General features: G+C 51.7%; 1 protein-coding gene and 1 long non-coding RNA gene across 2 annotated transcripts in view; both read left to right on the top strand.

The window, feature by feature from the left end:
- Window positions 1-22489, top strand: part of bcl9l (bcl9 like) — a 72062-nt gene that overhangs the window by 19075 nt on the left and 30498 nt on the right. The window contains 1 exon segment of the mRNA XM_052514235.1: window positions 8387-8524. Within this exon segment, the coding sequence (XP_052370195.1) occupies window positions 8387-8524 (138 nt within the window).
- On the top strand, window positions 4108-6568 carry LOC127927621 (uncharacterized). Its single transcript, XR_008128213.1, has 5 exons — window positions 4108-4172; window positions 4369-4468; window positions 5132-5398; window positions 5955-6027; window positions 6318-6568. It is a non-coding gene; the product is annotated as an uncharacterized LOC127927621 (long non-coding RNA).

Raw genomic sequence — 22489 nt, 5'->3', positions numbered from 1 at the left:
GGGATGGTTTATAGAGATAGGTGAGGTTCCACTGAGAGCAGCTGAGGGATGGTTTATAGAGATAGGTGAGGTTCCACTGAGAGCAGCTGAGGGATGGTTTATAGAGATAGGTGAGGTTCCACTGAGAGCAGCTGAGGGATGGTTTATAGAGATAGGTGAGGTGGACTGAGCAGCTGAGGGATGGTTTATAGAGATAGGTGAAGTGGACTGAGAGCAGCTGAGGGATGGTTTATAGAGATAGGTGAGGTTCCACTGAGAGCAGCTGAGGGATGGTTTATAGAGATAGGTGAGGTGGACTGAGAGCAGCTGAGGGATGGTTTATAGAGATAGGTGAGGTTCCACTGAGAGCAGCTGAGGGATGGTTTATAGAGATAGGTGAGGTTCCACTGGGAGCAGCTGAGGGATGGTTTATAGAGATAGGTGAGGTTCCACTGAGAGCAGCTGAGGGATGGTTTATAGAGATAGGTGAGGTTCCACTGAGAGCAGCTGAGGGATGGTTTATAGAGATAGGTGAGGTTCCACTGAGAGCAGCTGAGGGATGGTTTATAGAGATAGGTGAGGTTCCACTGAGAGCAGCTGGGGGATGGTTTATAGAGAGGTGAGGTTCCACTGAGAGCAGCTGAGGGATGCTTTATAGAGATAGGTGAGGTTCCACTGAGAGCAGCTGGGGGTGGTTTATAGAGATAGGTGAGGTTCCACTGAGAGAAGCTGAGGGATGGTTTATAGAGATAGGTGAGGTGGACTGAGAGCAGCTGAGGGATGGTTTATAGAGATAGGTGAAGTGGACTGAGAGCAGCTGAGGGATGGTTTATAGAGATAGGTGAGGTTCCACTGAGAGCAGCTGGGGGTGGTTTATAGAGATAGGTGAGGTTCCACTGAGAGCAGCTGAGGGATGGTTTATAGAGATAGGTGAGGTTCCACTGAGAGCAGCTGAGGGATGGTTTATAGAGATAGGTGAGGTTCCACTGAGAGCAGCTGAGGGATGGTTTATAGAGATAGGTGAGGTGGACTGAGCAGCTGAGGGATGGTTTATAGAGATAGGTGAAGTGGACTGAGAGCAGCTGAGGGATGGTTTATAGAGATAGGTGAGGTTCCACTGAGAGCAGCTGGGGAGTGGTTTATAGAGATAGGTGAGGTTCCACTGAGAGAAGCTGAGGGATGGTTTATAGAGATAGGTGAGGTTCCACTGAGAGCAGCTGAGGGATGGTTTATAGAGATAGGTGAGGTTCCACTGAGAGCAGCTGAGGGATGGTTTATAGAGATAGGTGAGGTGGACTGAGCAGCTGAGGGATGGTTTATAGAGATAGGTGAGGTGGACTGAGCAGCTGAGGGATGGTTTATAGAGATAGGTGAAGTGGACTGAGAGCAGCTGAGGGATGGTTTATAGAGATAGGTGAGGTTCCACTGAGAGCAGCTGGGGGTGGTTTATAGAGATAGGTGAGGTGGACTGAGAGCAGCTGAGGGATGGTTTATAGAGATAGGTGAAGTGGACTGAGAGCAGCTGAGGGATGGTTTATAGAGATAGGTGAGGTTCCACTGAGAGCAGCTGGGGGTGGTTTATAGAGATAGGTGAGGTTCCACTGAGAGCAGCTGGGGATGGTTTATAGAGATAGGTGAGGTTCCACTGAGAGCAGCTGAGGGATGGTTTATAGAGATAGTGGTCCTTCTGTGGCTCAGTTGGTAGAGCATGGCGCTTGTAACGCCAGGGTAGTGGGTTCGATTCCCGGGACCACCCATACGTAGAATGTATGCACACATGACTGTAAGTCGCTTTGGATAAAAGCGTCAGCTAAATGGCATTTATTATTATTATTATTAGATAGGTGAGGTTCCACTGAGAGCAGCTGAGGGATGGTTTATAGAGATAGGTGAGGTTCCACTGAGAGCAGCTGAGGGATGGTTTATAGAGATAGGTGAGGTGGACTGAGCAGCTGAGGGATGGTTTATAGAGATAGGTGAAGTGGACTGAGAGCAGCTGAGGGATGGTTTATAGAGATAGGTGAGGTTCCACTGAGAGCAGCTGAGGGATGGTTTATAGAGATAGGTGAGGTGGACTGAGAGCAGCTGAGGGATGGTTTATAGAGATAGGTGAGGTGGACTGAGAGCAGCTGAGGGATGGTTTATAGAGATAGGTGATGTGGACTGAGAGCAGCTGGGGGTGGTTTATAGAGATAGGTGAGGTTCCACTGAGAGCAGCTGAGGGATGGTTTATAGAGATAGGTGAGGTTCCACTGAGAGCAGCTGAGGGATGGTTTATAGAGATAGGTGAGGTGGACTGAGAGCAGCTGAGGGATGGTTTATAGAGATAGGTGAGGTTCCACTGAGAGAAGCTGAGGGATGGTTTATAGAGATAGGTGAGGTTCCACTGAGAGCAGCTGAGGGATGGTTTATAGAGATAGGTGAGGTTCCACTGAGAGAAGCTGAGGGATGGTTTATAGAGATAGGTGAGGTTCCACTGAGAGAAGCTGAGGGATGGTTTATAGAGATAGGTGAGGTTCCACTGAGAGAAGCTGAGGGATGGTTTATAGAGATAGGTGAGGTTCCACTGAGAGCAGCTGAGGGATGGTTTATAGAGATTAGGTGAGGTTCCACTGAGAGCAGCTGAGGGATGGTTTATAGAGATAGGTGAGGTTCCACTGAGAGCAGCTGAGGGATGGTTTATAGAGATAGGTGAGGTGGACTGAGAGCAGCTGAGGGATGGTTTATAGAGATAGGTGAGGTTCCACTGAGATCAGCTGAGGGATGGTTTATAGAGATAGGTGAGGTTCCACTGAGAGCAGCTGAGGGATGGTTTATAGAGATAGGTGAGGTTCCACTGAGAGCAGCTGAGGGATGGTTTATAGAGATAGGTGAGGTTCCACTGAGATCAGCTGAGGGATGGTTTATAGAGATAGGTGAGGTTCCACTGAGATCAGCTGAGGGATGGTTTATAGAGATAGGTGAGGTTCCACTGAGAGCAGCTGAGGGATGGTTTATAGAGATAGGTGAGGTTCCACTGAGAGCAGCTGAGGGATGGTTTATAGAGATAGGTGAGGTTCCACTGAGAGCAGCTGAGGGATGGTTTATAGAGATAGGTGAGGTTCCACTGAGAGCAGCTGAGGGATGGTTTATAGAGATAGGTGAGGTGGACTGAGAGCAGCTGAGGGATGGTTTATAGAGATAGGTGAGGTTCCACTGAGATCAGCTGAGGGATGGTTTATAGAGATAGGTGAGGTTCCACTGAGAGCAGCTGAGGGATGGTTTATAGAGATAGGTGAGGTTCCACTGAGAGCAGCTGAGGGATGGTTTATAGAGATAGGTGAGGTTCCACTGAGATCAGCTGAGGGATGGTTTATAGAGATAGGTGAGGTTCCACTGAGATCAGCTGAGGGATGGTTTATAGAGATAGGTGAGGTTCCACTGAGAGAAGCTGAGGGATGGTTTATAGAGATAGGTGAGGTTCCACTGAGATCAGCTGAGGGATGGTTTATAGAGATAGGTGAGGTTCCACTGAGATCAGCTGAGGGATGGTTTATAGAGATAGGTGAGGTTCCACTGAGAGCAGCTGAGGGATGGTTTATAGAGATAGGTGAGGTGGACTGGGAGCAGCTGAGGGATGGTTTATAGAGATAGGTGAGGTTCCACTGAGATCAGCTGAGGGATGGTTTATAGAGATAGGTGAGGTTCCACTGAGAGCAGCTGAGGGATGGTTTATAGAGATAGGTGAGGTTCCACTGAGATCAGCTGAGGGATGGTTTATAGAGATAGGTGAGGTTCCACTGAGAGCAGCTGAGGGATGGTTTATAGAGATAGGTGAGGTGGACTGGGAGCAGATGAAGAGGAGGAGACGGGGTTCAATAAGGATTTGAAATCTTTACGACAGTTGAGACTGGTTGTGTACGTGTCCCATTCAGAGGGTGAACGGGCAAGACAACATATTGAAGTGCCTTTGAACGGGGGCATGGTAGTGGGTGCCAGGGCGCATCGATTTGGTGTGGTAGTAGATGGTAGTAGATGGTAGTAGGTGGTAGTAGATGGTAGTAGGTGGTAGTAGATGGTAGTAGATGGTAGTAGGTGTAGTAGATGGTAGTAGGTGGTAGTAGATGGTAGTAGGTGGTAGAAGATGGTAGTAGGTGGTAGTAGGTGGTAGTAGGTGGTAGTAGGTGGTAGTAGATGGTAGTAGGTGGTAGTAGGTGGTAGTAGATGGTAGTAGATGGTAGTAGATGGTAGAAGATGGTAGTAGGTGGTAGTAGGTGGTAGTAGATGGTAGTAGAAGATGGTAGTAGGTGGTAGTAGGTGGTAGTAGAAGATGGTAGTAGGTGGTAGTAGGTGGTAGTAGATGGTAGTAGGTGGTAGTAGGTGGTAGTAGGTGGTAGTAGGTGGTAGTAGGTGGTAGTAGGTGGTAGTAGATGGTAGTAGGTGGTAGTAGGTGGTAGTAGGTGGTAGTAGGTGGTAGTAGGTGGTAGTAGATGGTAGTAGGTGGTAGTAGGTGGTAGTAGGTGGTAGTAGGTGGTAGTAGATGGTAGTAGATGGTAGTAGGCGGTAGTAGACGGTAGTAGATGGTAGTAGGTGGTAGTAGGTGGTAGTAGGTGGTAGTAGGTGGTAGTAGATGGTAGTAGGTGGTGGTAGATGGTAGTAGGTGGTAGTAGATGGTAGTAGGTGGTAGTAGATGGTAGTAGATGGTAGTAGGTGGTAGTAGATGGTAGTAGGTGGTAGTAGATGGTAGTAGATGGTAGTAGGTGGTAGTAGGTGGTAGTAGGTGGTAGTAGGTGGTAGTAGGTGGTAGTAGATGGTAGTAGGTGGTAGTAGGTGGTACTAGGTGGTACTAGGTGGTAGTAGATGGTAGTAGATGGTAGTAGGTGGTAGTAGATGGTAGTAGGTGGTAGTAGGTGGTAGAAGGTGGTAGTAGATGGTAGTAGATGGTAGTAGGTGGTAGTAGGTGGTAGTAGATGGTAGTAGATGGTAGTAGGTGGTGGTAGTAGATGGTAGTAGGTGGTAGTAGGTGGTAGTAGGTGGTAGTAGGTGGTAGTAGGTGGTAGTAGGTGGTAGTAGGTGGTAGTAGGTGGTAGTAGGTGGTAGTAGATGGTAGTAGGTGGTAGTAGGTGGTAGTAGATGGTAGTAGATGGTAGTAGGTGGTAGTAGGTGGTAGTAGATGGTAGTAGGTGGTAGTAGGTGGTAGTAGGTGGTAGTAGATGGTAGTAGATGGTAGTAGGTGGTAGTAGGTGGTAGTAGATGGTAGTAGGTGGTAGTAGGTGGTAGTAGATGGTAGTAGGTGGTAGTAGGTGGTAGTAGGTGGTAGTAGGTGGTAGTAGATGGTAGTAGATGGTAGTAGGTGGTAGTAGGTGGTAGTAGGTGGTAGTAGATGGTAGTAGATGGTAGTAGGTGGTAGTAGGTGGTAGTAGATGGTAGTAGGTGGTAGGTGGTAGTAGATGGTAGTAGGTGGTAGTAGGTGGTAGTAGGTGGTAGTAGGTGGTAGTAGATGGTAGTAGATGGTACTAGGTGGTAGTAGGTGGTAGTAGATGGTAGTAGATGGTAGTAGATGGTAGTAGGTGGTAGTAGATGGTAGTAGGTGGTAGTAGGTGGTAGTAGGTGGTAGTAGGTGGTAGTAGGTGGTAGTAGATGGTAGTAGGTGGTAGTAGATGGTAGTAGGTGGTAGTAGATGGTAGTAGATGGTAGTAGATGGTACTAGGTGGTAGTAGATGGTAGTAGATGGTAGTAGATGGTAGTAGGTGGTAGTAGGTGGTAGTAGTGGTAGTAGATGGTAGTAGGTGGTAGTAGATGGTAGTAGATGGTAGTAGATGGTACTAGGTGGTAGTAGATGGTAGTAGATGGTAGTAGGTGGTAGTAGATGGTAGTAGGTGGTAGTAGATGGTAGTAGGTGGTAGTAGGTGGTAGTAGATGGTAGTAGATGGTAGTAGGTGGTAGTAGATGGTAGTAGATGGTAGTAGGTGGTAGTAGATGGTAGTAGGTGGTAGTAGATGGTAGTAGGTGGTAGTAGATGGTAGTAGGTGGTAGTAGATGGTAGTAGATGGTAGTAGATGGTACTAGGTGGTAGTAGATGGTAGTAGATGGTAGTAGGTGGTAGTAGATGGTAGTAGGTGGTAGTAGATGGTAGTAGGTGGTAGTAGGTGGTAGTAGGTGGTAGTAGATGGTAGTAGATGGTACTAGGTGGTAGTAGATGGTAGTAGATGGTAGTAGGTGGTAGTAGATGGTAGTAGATGGTAGTAGATGGTAGTAGATGGTACTAGGTGGTAGTAGATGGTAGTAGATGGTAGTAGGTGGTAGTAGATGGTAGTAGATGGTAGTAGATGGTACTAGGTGGTAGTAGATGGTAGTAGATGGTAGTAGGTGGTAGTAGATGGTAGTAGATGGTAGTAGGTGGTAGTAGATGGTAGTAGATGGTAGTAGGTGGTAGTAGATGGTAGTAGATGGTAGTAGATGGTAGTAGGTGCCAGGCCCACCAGTTTGAGTCAAGAACTGTAACACTGCTGTGTTTTTCACGCTCAACAGTTTTCCCTATGAAGAATGGTCCACCACCCAGTCAGAGAGAGAGTGAGAATGATTGGGCAGGTCCTTTGAAGGGAAACGTCCGGTTCTCTCTCTGATCTAATTTCCCTCTAGCTAAATAAACAGAAACACATTCAAATGAAATGCAAGTCATCTCCCTCCCCCCCTCCTCTCGTCCTCCCACTAATCTACCCCCTCCTCTCCCCACCTCAACTCACACCTGAAGAAGACCAATGATTAAACAGAATGTAAACCAGCTAACACACACACACACACACACACACACACACACACACACACACACACACACACACACACACACACACACACACACACACACACACACACACTGCCACCTGACCGTTTATGTAAACCAATGACTGTCTGCTGGGAGCAAAAGTGAATGCATAGGTCAGGCTGAGTCCCTGCTGCTAGGCGGGCCAGGCTGAGTCCCTGCTGCTGGGCGGGTCAGGCTGAGTCCCTGCTGCTGGGCGGGTCAGGCTGAGTCCCTGCTGCTGGGGCGGGTCAGGCTGAGTCCCTGCTGCTGGGCGGGTCAGGCTGAGTCCCTGCTGCTGGGCGGGTCAGGCTGAGTCCCTGCTGCTGGGCGGGTCAGGCTGAGTCCCTGCTGCTGGGGCGGGTCAGGCTGAGTCCCTGCTGCTGGGCGGGTCAGGCTGAGTCCCTGCTGCTGGGCGGGTCAGGCTGAGTCCCTGCTGCTGGGCGGGTCAGGCTGAGTCCCTGCTGCTGGGCGGGTCAGGCTGAGTCCCTGCTGCTGGGCGGGTCAGGCTGAGTCCCTGAGATGGTGTACACTAGTTTGAGGCCATTGCAGGAGATGATGTAGACTAGTTTGAGGCCATTGCAGGAGATGATGTGTAGACTAGTTTGAGGCCATTGCAGGAGATGATGTAGACTAGTTTGAGGCCATTGCAGGAGATGATGTAGACTAGTTTGAGGCCATTGCAGGAGATGATGTAGACTAGTTTGAGGCCATTGCAGGAGATGATGTAGACTAGTTTGAGGCCATTGCAGGAGATGATGTAGACTAGTTTGAGGCCATTGCAGGAGATGATGTAGACTAGTTTGAGGCCATTGCAGGAGATGATGTAGACTAGTTTGAGGCCATTGCAGGAGATGGTGTAGACTAGTTTGAGGCCATAGAAGGAGATAATGTACCCTAGTTTGATGCCATAGCAGGAGATAGTGTACACTAGTCAAAGTGAGGACACATACATGGCAGTCTCCCCTTTCTCTCACTACACACACTGTCTCCCAACATTATTTGATAGTATGAGGCTAGGACCTATCCCTCCCTCCCTCCCTCCCTCCCTCCCTCCCCTCCCTCCCTCCCACCCTCCCTTCTCTCCTCCCTCCTCTGTCCCTCCCCTCCCTCCCTCCCTCCCTCCCTCCCCCCTCCCTCCCTCCTCCCTCCTCCCTCCCTCCCTCCCTCCCTCCCCCTCCCTCCCTCCCTCCCTCCCTTCCCCACCCTCCTTCCCACCCTCCTTCCCACCCTCCCTTCTCTCCTTCCTCCTCTGTCCCTCCCTCCCTCCCTCCCTCCCCCCCCTCCCTCCCTCCCTCCCTCCCTCCCTCCCTCCCTCCCTCCCTCCCTCCCTCCCTTCTCTCCTCCCTCCCTCCCTCCCCCTCCCTCCCTCCCTCCCTCCCTCCCTCCCTCCCTCTTCTCTCCTCCCCTCCCTCCCTCCCTCCCTCCCTCCTTCCCACCCTCCCTTCTCTCCTTCCTCCTCCCTCCCTCCCTCCCTCCCTCCCTCCCTCCCTCCCTCCTTCCCACCCTCCCTCCCTCCCTCCCTCCCGCTGACCTGTCCTCTCATGATGGATGCTGTGTAGTAATTAAGGCCTGTTATAGTTACACATCCAAAATGTGTGTGTGTGTGTGTGTGTCCCCTCCCAGTAGAAGGAGTGATGCGCAGTAAACGGCGATGTGTGTTGGAGAAGAAACAGCCTTACAGTGGAGATGAGTGGTGCTCTGGCCCCGACACTGAAGAGGAGGAGGACAAGCCACACCCTGCTACACACCCTGCTACACACCGTGAGTACACTCCACCCCTCATGGGACACTGTGAGTAGACTCCACCCCTCATGGGACACTGTGAGTAGACTGCACCCCTCACGGGACACTGTGAGTAGACTGCACCCCTCATGGGACACTGTGAGTAGACTGCACCCCTCACGGGACACTGTGAGTAGACTGCACCCCTCATGGGACACTGTGAGTAGACTGCACCCCTCACGGGACACTGTGAGTAGACTGCACCCCTCACGGGACACTGTGAGTAGACTGCACCCCTCATGGGACACTGTGAGTAGACTGCACCCCTCATGGGACACTGTGAGTAGACTGCACCCCTCACGGGACACTGTGAGTAGACTGCACCTCACGGGACACTGTGAGTAGACTGCACTTCACGGGACAATTGTGTGTAGACTGCACCCCTCACGGGACACTGAGTAGACTGCACCCCTCATGGGACACTGTGAGTAGACTGCACCCCTCACGGGACACTGAGTAGACTGCACCCCTCACGGGACACTGTGTAGACTGCACCCCTCATGGGACACTGTGAGTAGACTGCACCCTCACGGGACACTGTGAGTAGACTGCACCCCTCACGGGACACTGAGTAGACTGCACCCCTCATGGGACACTGTGAGTAGACTGCACCCCTCACGGGACACTGTGAGTAGACTGCACCCCTCACGGGACACTGAGTAGACTGCACCCCTCACGGGACACTGTGTAGACTGCACCCTCACGGGACACTGTGAGTAGACTGCACCCCTCACGGGACACTGTGAGTAGACTGCACCCCTCACGGGACACTGTGAGTAGACTGCACCCCTCACGGGACACTGTGTAGACTGCACCCCTCACGGGACACTGTGAGTAGACTGCACCCCTCACGGGACACTGTGTAGACTGCACCCCTCACGGGACACTGTGTAGACTGCACCCCTCACGGGACACTGTGAGTAGACTGCACCCCTCACGGGACACTGTGAGTAGACTGCACCTCACGGGACAAATCAAATCAAATCAAATTTATTTATATAGCCCTTCGTACATCAGCTGATATCTCAAAGTGCTGTACAGAAACCCAGCCTAAAACCCCAAACAGCAAACAATGCAGGTGTAAAAGCACGGTGGCTAGGAAAACTCCTAGAAAGGCCAAAACCTAGGAAGAAACCTAGAGAGGAACCGGGCTATGTGGGTGGCCAGTCCTCTTCTGGCTGTGCCAGGTAGAGATTATAACAGAACATGACCAAGATGTTCAAATGTTCATAAATGACCAGCATGGTCGAATAATAATAAGGCAGAACAGTTGAAACTGGAGCAGCAGCACAGTCAGGTGGACTGGGGACAGCAAGGAGCCATCATGTCAGGTAGTCCTGGGGCACGGTCCTAGGGCTCAGGTCCTCCGAGAGAGAGAAATAAAGAAAGAGAGAATTAGAGAGAGCATATGTGGGGTGGCCAGTCCTCTTCTGGCTGTGCCGGGTGGAGATTATAACAGAACGTGGCCAAGATGTTCAAATGTTCATAAATGACCAGCATGGTTGAATAATAATAAGGCAGAACAGTTGAAACTGGAGCAGCAGCATGGCCAGGTGGACTGGGGACAGCAAGGAGTCATCATGTCAGGTAGTCCTGGGGCATGGTCCTAGGGCTCAGGTCCTCCGAGAGAGAGAAAGAAAGAGAGAAGGAGAGAATTAGAGAACGCACACTTAGATTCACACAGGACACCGAATAGGACAGGAGAAGTACTCCAGATATAACAAACTGACCCTAGCCCCCCGACACATAAACTACTGCAGCATAAATACTGGAGGCTGAGACAGGAGGGGTCAGGAGACACTGTGTCCCCATCCGAGGACACCGGACAGGGCCAAACAGGAAGGATATAACCCCACCCACTTTGCCAAAGCACAGCCCCCACACCACTAGAGGGATATCTGTGTAGACTGCACCCCTCACGGGACACTGTGAGTAGACTGCACCCTCACGGGACACTGTGAGTAGACTGCACCCTCACGGGACACTGTGAGTAGACTGCACCCCTCACGGGACACTGTGAGTAGACTGCACCCCTCACGGGACACTGTGAGTAGACTGCACCCCTCACGGGACACTGTGAGTAGACTGCACCCCACGGGACACTGTGAGTAGACTGCACCCCTCACGGGACACTGTGAGTAGACTGCACCCTCACGGGACACTGTGAGTAGACTGCACCCCTCACGGGACACTGTGAGTAGACTGCACCCCTCACGGGACACTGTGAGTAGACTGCACCCCTCACGGGACACTGTGAGTAGACTGCACCCCTCACGGGACACTGTGAGTAGACTGCACCCCTCACGGGACACTGTGAGTAGACTGCACCCTCACGGGACACTGTGAGTAGACTGCACCCCTCAGGGGACACTGTGTGGACTGCACCCCTCACAGGACACTGTGTGGACTGCACCCCTCACGGGACACTGTGTGGACTGCACCCCTCACGGGACACTGTGTGGACTGCACCCCTCACGGGACACTGTGAGTAGACTGCACCCCTCACGGGACACTGTGAGTAGACTGCACCCCTCACGGGACACTGTGAGTAGACTGCACCCCTCACGGGACACTGTGTGGACTGCACCCCTCACGGGACACTGTGAGTAGACCCAGATTAAGCATACTAATGGATTTAATGGGTGTCCAGTAATCTGTCTTTGTGACAGAATTGCTGTCCATAAACACCCCCTAGGCCCTACTGAAACCCACCTACTGAAACCCCTCATAGGCCCTACTGAAACCCCCTAGGCCCTACTGAAACCCCTCCTAGGCCCTACTGAAACCCACCTACTGAAACCCCCTAGGCCCTACTGAAACCCACCTACTGAAACCCTTCCTAGGCCCTACTGAAACCCACCTACTGCAACCCCTCCTAGGCCTTACTGAAACCCACCTACTGAAACCCCTCCTAGGCCCTACTGAAACCCACCTACTGAAACCCCCTCGGCCCTACTGAAACCCCCCTAGGCCCTACTGAAACCCACCTACTGAAACCCCCTAGGCCCTACTGAAACCCACCTACTGAAACCCACCTACTGAAACCCCCCCTAGGCCCTACTGAAACCCACCTACTGAAACCCCCCCTCGGCCCTACTGAAACCCACCTACTGAAACCCCTCCTAGGCCCCACTGAAACCCACCTACTGAAACCCCTCTAGGCCCTACTGAAACCCACCTACTGAAACCCTCCTAGGCCCTACTGAAACCCCTCCTAGGCCCTACTGAAACCCACCTACTGAAACCCCCTCGGCCCTATTGAAACCCACACACTGAAACCACCCTGGGCCCTATTGAACCCCTGACCCTACTGAACCCCCCCCCCCCTGGACCCTACTGAACCCCTGGGCCCTATTGACCCCCGACCCTACTGAACAGCCCCCCTGGACCCTGCTGAACCCCCATAGGCCCATATCCTACTGAGACCCCCTAGCCCCTACTGAACCCCCATAGGCCCATATCCTACTGAACCCCCTAGCCCCTACTGAACCCCCTAGCCCCTACTGAACCCCCTAGCCCCTACTGAACCCCCTAGCCCCTACTAATCCCCCTAGCCCCTACTAACCCCCTAGCCCCTACTAAACCCCCTAGCCCCTACTGAACCCCCTAGCCCCTACTCAACCCCCAGCCCCTACTGAACCCCTAGGCCCTACTGAACCCCCAGCCCCTACTGAATCCCCTAGCCCCTACTGAACCCCCCATAGGCCCTACTCAACCCCCCAGCCCCTACTCAACCCCCAGCCCCTACTGAACCCCCAGCCCCTACTCAACCCCCAGCCCCTACTGAACCCCTAGGCCCTACTCAACTCCCCAGCCCCTACTGAACCCCCATAGGCCCATATCCTACTGAACCCCCATAGGCCCTACTCAACCCCCTAGCCCCTACTGAACCCCCTAGCCCCTACTGAACCCCCTAGCCCCTACTGAACCCCCTAGCCCCTACTGAACCCCCTAGCCCCTACTAAACCCCCCTAGCCCCTACTGAACCCCCTAGCCCCTACTAAACCCCTCCTAGCCCCTACTGAACCCCCTAGCCCCTACTATAAACCCCCTAGCCCCTACTGAACCCCCTAGCCCCTACTAAACCCCCTAGCCCCTACTGAACCCCCTAGCCCCTGCTAAACCCTCCTAGCCCCTACTGAACACCCCTTAGCCCCTACTGAACCCCCAGCCCCTACTGAACCCCCCCCTACTCAACCCCCAGCCCCTACTGAACCCCCATAGGCCCTACTGAACCCCCAGCCCCTACTCAACCCCCAGCCCTACTGAACCCCCATAGGCCCTACTGAACCCCCAGCCCCTACTGAACCCCCATAGGCCCATATCCTACTGAACTCCCCGAGCCCCTACTGAACCCCCTAACCCCTACTAAACCCCCATAGGCCCTACTGAACCCCCTAACCCCTACTAAACCCCCATAGGCCCTACTGAACCCCTAACCCCTACTAAACCCCCATAGGCCTACTGAACCCCCTAGGCACAAACCCTACAGTTTTTCTACCGTACCAATGGCAAATATCAGTCTGTAACTTTTCATGGGTTTTGGCGCCATCTAGTGTTTGAACATAATGAACTCACTGATCCAGTCTGTGGGGGAGAGGTTGACGGGGAGGGGTTGAGGGGAGGGGTTGACGGGGGGGGTTGACGGGGAGGGGTTGAGGGGAGGGGTTGACTGGGAGGGTTGACTGGGAGGGGTTGACTGGGAGGGGTTGACGGGGAGGGGTTGACGGGGAGGGGTTGACTGGGAGGGGTTGACTGGGAGGGGCTGACGGGGAGGGGTTGACTGGGAGGGGTTGACTGGGAGGGGTTGACTGGGAGGGGTTGACTGGGAGGGTTGACTGGGAGGGGTTGACGGGGAGGGGTTGACGGGGAGGGCGACGGGGAGAGGCTGACGGGGAGGGGTTGACGGGGAGAGGTTGACGGGGAGAGGTTGACGGGGGAGGGGTTGAGGGGAGGGTTGACGAGGAGAGGTTGACGGGGAGGGGTTGACGGGAGGGTTGACGGGGAGGGGTTGACGGAGAGCGACTTACAGGCTTAACGTTTAGCAGACGCTCTTATCCAGAGTTACAGGCTTAACGTTTAGCAGACGCTCTTATCCAGAGCGACTTACAGGCTTAACGTTTAGCAGACGCTCTTATCCAGAGTTACAGGCTTAACGTTTAGCAGCCGCTCTTATCCAGAGCGACTTACAGGCTTAACGTTTAGCAGACGCTCTTATCCAGAGCGACTTACAGGCTTAACGTTTAGCAGACGCTCTTATCCAGAGCGACTTACAGGCTTAACGTTTAGCAGACGCTCTTATCCAGAGCGACTTACAGGCTTAACGTTTAGCAGACGGTCTTATCCAGAGCGACTTACAGGCTTAACGTTTAGCAGACGCTCTTATCCAGAGTTACAGGCTTAACGTTTAGCAGACGCTCTTATCCAGAGCGACTTACAGGCTTAACGTTTAGCAGACGCTCTTATCCAGAGCGACTTACAGGCTTAACGTTTAGCAGACGCTCTTATCCAGAGCGACTTACAGGCTTAACGTTTAGCAGACGCTCTTATCCAGAGCGACTTACAGGCTTAACGTTTAGCAGACGCTCTTATCCAGAGCGACTTACAGGCTTAACGTTTAGCAGACGCTCTTATCCAGAGCGACTTACAGGCTTAACGTTTAGCAGACGCTCTTATCCAGAGCGACTTACAGGCTTAACGTTTAGCAGACGGTCTTATCCAGAGCGACTTACAGGCTTAACGTTTAGCAGACGCTCTTATCCAGAGTTACAGGCTTAACGTTTAGCAGACGCTCTTATCCAGAGTTACAGGCTTAACGTTTAGCAGACGCTCTTATCCAGAGCGACTTACAGGCTTAACGTTTAGCAGACGCTCTTATCCAGAGCGACTTACAGGCTTAACGTTTAGCAGACGCTCTTATCCAGAGCGACTTACAGGCTTAACGTTTAGCAGACGCTCTTATCCAGAGCGACTTACAGGCTTAACGTTTAGCAGACGCTCTTATCCAGAGCCACTTACATGCTTAACGTTTAGCAGACGCTCTTATCCAGAGCGACTTACAGGCTTAACGTTTAGCAGACGCTCTTATCCAGAGCGACTTACAGGCTTAACGTTTAGCAGACGCTCTTATCCAGAGCGACTTACAGGCTTAACGTTTAGCAGACGCTCTTATCCAGAGCGACTTACAGGCTTAACGTTTAGCAGACGCTCTTATCCAGAGCGACTTACAGGCTTAACGTTTAGCAGACGCTCTTATCCAGAGCGACTTACAGGCTTAACGTTTAGCAGACGCTCTTATCCAGAGCGACTTACAGGCTTAACGTTTAGCAGACGCTCTTATCCAGAGTTACAGGCTTAACGTTTAGCAGACGCTCTTATCCAGAGCGACTTACAGGCTTAACGTTTAGCAGACGCTCTTATCCAGAGTTACAGGCTTAACGTTTAGCAGACGCTCTTATCCAGAGCGACTTACAGGCTTAACGTTTAGCAGACGCTCTTATCCAGAGCGACTTACAGGCTTAACGTTTAGCAGACGCTCTTATCCAGAGCGACTTACAGGCTTAACGTTTAGCAGACGCTCTTATCCAGAGCGACTTACAGGCTTAACGTTTAGCAGACGCTCTTATCCAGAGCGACTTACAGGCTTACAGTCTTAAGGCTTTGTTTAACGTTAGGACCTTCGTAGGGACATTGTTACATCTCTGTTTCCCAAAACCATTAATGAAGTTAATCATGATTAAATGACAGCCCCAGACCACTCGGTAGAGTAGCTAAGTATCAGTCAGTTTGCACTTAAAAAAAAAGAAATTTACATTTTATTTCACCTCTTTTTAACCAGGTAGGCTAGTTGAGAACAAGTTCTCATTTACAACTGCGACCTGGCCAAGATAAAGCAAAGCAGTGCGACACAAAACAACATCACAGAGTTACACATAGAATAAACAAACATACAGTCAATAATACAGTAGAACAAGTCTATATACAGTGTGTGGAAATGAGGAAGGATAAGGGAGGTAAGGCAATAAATAGGCCATGGTGGTGAAGTAATTACAATGTAGCAATTAAACACTGGAATGGTAGATGTGCAGAAGATGAATGTGCAAGTAGAGATACTGGGGTGCAAAGGAGCAAAAAAATAATATATATATAAAATAAATAGCAATATGAGGATGAGGTTGTTGGATCGGTTATTTACAGATGGTTTATGTACAGGTGCAATTATCTATAAGCTGCTCTGATAGCTGATGCTTAAAGTTAGTGAGGGAGATATGAGTCTCCAGCTTCAGTGATTGGGGTGGGCTGATACAGGGACAGGGAGAGACTGTGCTGATACAGGGAGAGAGACTGGGCTGGGACAGGGACAGGGAGAGAGACTGTGCTGATACAGGGAGAGAGACTGGGCTGGGACAGGGACAGGGAGAGACTGGGCTGATACAGGGAGAGAGACTGGGCTGATACAGGGAGAGAGACTGGGCTGATACAGGGAGAGAGACTGGGCTGATACAGGGAGAGACTGGGCTGATACAGGGAGAGAGACTGGGCTGGGACAGGGACAGGGAGAGAGACTGGGCTGATACAGGGAGAGAGACTGGGCTGATACAGGGAGAGAGACTGGGCTGATACAGGGAGAGAGACTGGGCTGATACAGGGAGAGAGACTGGGCTGATACAGGGAGAGAGACTGGGCTGATACAGGGAGAGAGCCTGGGCTGATACAGGGAGAGAGACTGGGCTGATACAGGGAGAGAGACTGGGCTGATACAGGGAGAGAGACTGGGCTGATACAGGGAGAGAGAATGGGCTGATACAGGGAGAGAGACTGGGCTGATACAGGGACAGGGAGAGAGACTGGGCTGATACAGGGACAGGGGGAGAGACTGGGCTGATACAGGGACAGGGAGAGAGACTGGGCTGATACAGGGACAGGGAGAGAGACTGGGCTGATACAGGGAGAGAGACTGGGCTGATACAGGGAGAGACTGGGCTGATACAGGGAGAGAGACTGGGCTGATACAGGGAAAGAGACTGGGCTGATACAGGGAGAGAGACTGGGCTGATACAGGGAGAGAGACTGGGCTGATACAGGGAGAGAGACTGGGCTGATACAGGGAGAGAGACTGGGCTGATACAGGGAGAGAGAATGGGCTGATACAGGGAGAGAGAATGGGCTGATACAGGGAGAGAGAATGGGCTGATACAGGGAGAGAGACTGGGCTGATACAGGGACAGGGAGAGAGACTGGGCTGATACAGGGAGAGAGACTGGGCTGATACAGGGAGAGAGACTGGGCTGATACAGGGAAAGGGAGAGAGACTGGGCTGATACAGGCTGCAGGCGACTTGGGGCGGCAGGTAGCCTAGTGGTTAGAGCGTTGGACTAGTAACCGGAAGGTTGCAAGATCGAATCCACGAGCTGACAACGTAAAATCTGTCGTTCTGCCCCTCAACAAGGCAGTTAACCCACTGTTCCTAGGCCCACTGTTCCTAGGCCCACTGTTCCTAGACCAGTTAACCCATTGTTCCCAGGCCCACTGTTCCCAGGCCCACTGTTCCCAGGCCCACTGTTCCCAGGCCCACTGTTCCAAGGCCCACTGTTCCTAGGCCCACTGTTCCTAGGCCCACTGTTCCTAGACCAGTTAACCCATTGTTCCTAGGCCCACTGTTCCTAGGCCCACTGTTCCCAGGCCCACTGTTCCCAGGCCCACTGTTCCCAGGCCCACTGTTCCCAGGCCCACTGTTCCCTGGCCCACTGTTCCCAGGCCCACTGTTCCTAGACCAGTTAACCCATTGTTCCTAGGCCCACTGTTCCTAGGCCCACTGTTCCTAGGCCCACTGTTCCTAGGCCCACTGTTCCCAGGCCCACTGTTCCCAGGCCCACTGTTCCCAGGCCCACTGTTCCCAGGCCCACTGTTCCCAGGCCCACTGTTCCTAGGCCCACTGTTCCTAGGCCCACTGTTCCTAGACCAGTTAAACCATTGTTCCTATGCCTACTGTTCCTAGGCCCACTGTTCCCAGGCCCACTGTTCCCAGGCCCACTGTTCCCAGGCCCACTGTTCCTAGACCCACTGTTCCTAGGCCCACTGTTCCCAGGCCCGCTGTTCCCAGGCCCACTGTTCCTAGACCCACTGTTCCTAGACCCACTGTTCCTAGACCCACTGTTCCCAGACCCACTGTTCCCAGGCCCACTGTTCCTAGGCCCACTGTTCCCAGGCCCACTGTTCCCAGGCCCACTGTTCCTAGGCCCACTGTTCCCAGGCCCACTGTTCCCAGGCCCACTGTTCCCAGGCCCACTGTTCCCAGGCCCACTGTTCCCAGGCCCACTGTTCCTAGGCACACTGTTCCCAGGCCCACTGTTCCTAGACCCACTGTTCCTATGCCCACTGTTCCCAGGCCTACTGTTCCTAGGCCCACTGTTCCCAGGCCCACTGTTCCCAGGCCCACTGTTCCCAGGCCCACTGTTCCCAGGCCCACTGTTCCCAGGCCCACTGTTCCCAGGCCCACTGTTCCCAGGCCCACTGTTCCTAGGCCCACTGTTCCCAGGCCCGCTGTTCCCAGACCCACTGTTCCTAGACCCACTGTTCCCAGACCCACTGTTCCCAGGCCCACTGTTCCCAGACCCACTGTTCCCAGGCCCACTGTTCCTAGGCCCACTGTTCCTAGGCCCACTGTTCCCAGGCCCACTGTTCCCAGGCCCACTGTTCCTAGGCCCACTGTTCCCAGGCCCACTGTTCCCAGGCCCACTGTTCCCAGGCCCACTGTTCCCAGGCCCACTGTTCCCAGGCCCACTGTTCCTAGGCCCACTGTTCCTAGGCCCACTGTTCCTAGGCCCACTGTTCCTAGGCCAGTTAACCCACTGTTCCCAGGCCCACTGTTCCCAGGCCCACTGTTCCCAGGCCCACTGTTCCCAGGCCCACTGTTCCTAGGCCCACTGTTCCCAGGCCCACTGTTCCCAGGCCCACTGTTCCCAGACCCACTGTTCCCAGGCCCACTGTTCCCTGGCCCACTGTTCCCAGGCCCACTGTTCCTAGAACAGTTAACCCATTGTTCCCCAGGCCCACTGTTCCCAGGCCCACTGTTCCCAGGCCCACTGTTCCCAGGCCCACTGTTCCCAGACCCACTGTTCCTAGGCCAGTTAACCCACTGTTCCCAGGCCCACTGTTCCAAGGCCCACTGTTCCCAGGCCCACTGTTCCCAGGCCCACTGTTCCCAGGCCCACTGTTCCCAGACCCACTGTTCCCTGGCCCACTGTTCCTAGGCCCACTGTTCCTAGACCAGTTAACCCATTGTTCCTAGGCCCACTGTTCCCAGGCCCACTGTTCCCAGGCCCACTGTTCCCAGACCCACTGTTCCTAGGCCAGTTAACCCACTGTTCCCAGGCCCACTGTTCCCAGGCCCACTGTTCCCAGGCCCACTGTTCCCAGGCCCACTGTTCCCAGGCCCACTGTTCCCAGGCCCACTGTTCCTAGACCCACTGTTCCCAGGCCCACTGTTCCTAGGCCCACTGTTCCTAGGCCCACTGTTCCTAGGCCCACTGTTCCCAGGCCCACTGTTCCCAGGCCCACTGTTCCCAGGCCCACTGTTCCTAGGCCCACTGTTCCCAGGCCCACTGTTCCCAGGCCCACTGTTCCTAGACCCACTGTTCCCAGGCCCACTGTTCCTAGGCCCACTGTTCCTAGGCCCACTGTTCCCAGGCCCACTGTTCCCAGACCCACTGTTCCCAGACCCACTGTTCCTAGGCCCACTGTTCCTAGGCCCACTGTTCCCAGGCCCACTGTTCCCAGGCCCACTGTTCCCAGGCCCACTGTTCCTAGACCCACTGTTCCCAGGCCCACTGTTTCCAGGCCCACTGTTCCCTGGCCCACTGTTCCCTGGCCCACTGTTCCCAGGCCCACTGTTCCCAGGCCCACTGTTCCCAGGCCCACTGTTCCCAGGCCCACTGTTCCCAGGCCCACTGTTCCCTGGCCCACTGTTCCCTGGCCCACTGTTCTCTGGCCCACTGTTCCTAGGCCCACTGTTCCCTGGCCCACTGTTCCTAGGCCAGTTAACCCACTGTTCCTAGGCCCACTGTTCCCAGGCCCACTGTTCCCAGGCCCACTGTTCCCAGGCCCACTGTTCCCAGGCCCACTGTTTCCAGGCCCACTGTTCCTAGACCCACTGTTCCCAGGCCCACTGTTCCTAGGCCAGTTAACCCACTGTTCCCAGGCCCACTGTTCCCAGGCCCACTGACGCAAACCTGACAGAGGTCAAAGGATATGTGCAGGAGAGTTCTTTAAGGTTCGTGACAGACCTCACCTATTGGTGTATTGCTGCCACCTACTGTATGGGTAGTGAATACATTTTAAATATCTCTATCTATCTATTTATCTATTAATTAATGTTGGGAAAGGTGGGGAATACAAACTTCATATACAATAGAAAAATAAAATAAATCCTCCCAAATCCTTCAGTGATAATGCAAATCCCGACGTGGAAGAGTTGTTTGTTACCGAATTAAAAGACACAAAGGATGATCTCAGAGCATGAAGTTGTATAGAGATCTCTAGTGCACGAAAGCCTGTATTACATGGACAGCACCATTTAAAGACATTGGTATCTCTACACATCTCTACGGCTCAGAGGCACCTGTAATTAAAGGAGCAGTTCGTTTAAAAGTGTGAGATTTTTTTTGTTGTGCCTTTTCTACAATGTCGTTAGATGCTTTTTTTCCCCCTTCCGCGAAGATCTCCACTAAACACACAATCAAGACTTTTATTTGTCTTTCTGTGACCGCCAATAACTTCAGAATGAATGTGACACTGACTACAAATACAAAGTTGCATTATATATAATTCTTTACACAATACGCCATCTTTACGCAATACGCCATCTTTACGCAATACGCCATCTTTACACAATACGCCATCTTTACGCAATACGCCATCTTTACACAATACGCCATCTTTGCACAATACGCCATCTTTGCACAATACGCCATCTTTACACAATACGCCATCTACATAATTCGCCATCTTTACGCAATACGCCATCTTTACACAATACGCCATCTTTATGCAATACGCCATCTTTACACAATACGCCATCTTTACACAATACGCCATCTTTACGCAATACGCCATCTTTACACAATCCGCCATCTACATAATTCGCCATCTTTACGCAATACGCCATCTTTACACAATACGCCATCTTTATGCAATACGCCATCTTTATGCAATACGCCATCTTTATGCAATACGCCATCTTTACGCAATACGCCATCTTTACACAATACGCCATCTTTATGCAATACGCCATCTTTACGCAATACGCCATCTTTACACAATACGCCATCTTTACACAATACGCCATCTTTACACAATATGCCATCTTTACGCAATACGCCATCTACATAATTCGCCATCTTTACGCAATACGCCATCTTTACACAAACACGCCATCTTTACACAATACGCCATCTTTACGCAATACGCCATCTTTACACAATACGCCATCTTTACACAATACGGCATCTTTACACAATACATATTTACGCAATACGCCATCTTTACACAATCCATCTTTACACAATACATCTTTACGCAATACGCCTACTTTACACAATACGCCATCTTTACACAATACATCTTTACGCAATACGCCATCTTTACACAATACGCCATCTTTACGCAATACGCCATCTTTACACAATACGCCATCTTTACACAATACGGCATCTTTACACAATACATATTTACGCAATACGCCTACTTTACACAATACATCTTTACGCAATACGCCTACTTTACACAATACGCCATCTTTACACAATACATCTTTACGCAATACGCCTACTTTACACAATACGCCATCTTTACACAATACATCTTTACGCAATACGCCTACTTTACACAATACGCCATCTTTACACAATACGCCATCTTTACACAATACGCCATCTTTACGCAATACGCCATCTTTACGCAATACGCCATCTTTACGCAATATGCCATCTTTACGCAATACGCCATCTTTACGCAATACGCCATCTTTACACAATACGCCATCTTTACGCAATACGCCATCTTTACGCAATACGCCATCTTTACGCAATACGCCATCTTTACACAATACATCTTTACGCAATGCGCCATCTTTACGCAATATGCCATCTTTACGCAATACGCCATCTTTACGCAATACGCCATCTTTACACAATACGCCATCTTTACGCAATACGCCATCTTTACGCAATACGCCATCTTTACGCAATACGCCATCTTTACACAATACGCCATCTTTACGCAATACGCCATCTTTACGCAATACGCCATCTTTACACAATACGGCATCTTTACACAATACATATTTACGCAATACGCCATCTTTACACAATACATCTTTACGCAATACGCCATCTTTACACAATACGCCATCTTTACACAATACATCTTTACGCAATACGCCATCTTTACGCAATACGCCATCTTTACGCATTACGCCATCTTTACACAATACGCCATCTTTACACAATACGCCATCTTTACACAATACATCTTTACGCAATACGCCATCTTTACACAATACGCCATCTTTACACAGTACGCCATCTTTACGCAATACGCCATCTTTACACAATACATATTTACGCAATACGCCATCTTTACACAATACATCTTTACGCAATACGCCATCTTTACACAATACGCCATCTTTACGCAGTACGCCATCTTTACGCAGTACGCCATCTTTACGCAATACGCCATCTTTACGCAATACGCCATCTTTACGCAATACGCCATCTTTACGCAATACGCCATCTTTACGCAGTACGCCATCTTTACGCAATACGCCATCTTTACGCAATACGCCATCTTTACGCAATACGCCATCTTTACGCAATACGCCATCTTTACACAATACATCTTTACGCAATACGCCATCTTTACACAATACATCTTTACGCAATA

Source organism: Oncorhynchus keta, unplaced genomic scaffold (assembly GCF_023373465.1).
Source record: "Oncorhynchus keta strain PuntledgeMale-10-30-2019 unplaced genomic scaffold, Oket_V2 Un_scaffold_1579_pilon_pilon, whole genome shotgun sequence".
NCBI classification, from domain to species: Eukaryota; Metazoa; Chordata; class Actinopteri; order Salmoniformes; family Salmonidae; genus Oncorhynchus; species Oncorhynchus keta.
This window is presented reverse-complemented; position numbering and strand designations above follow the sequence as displayed.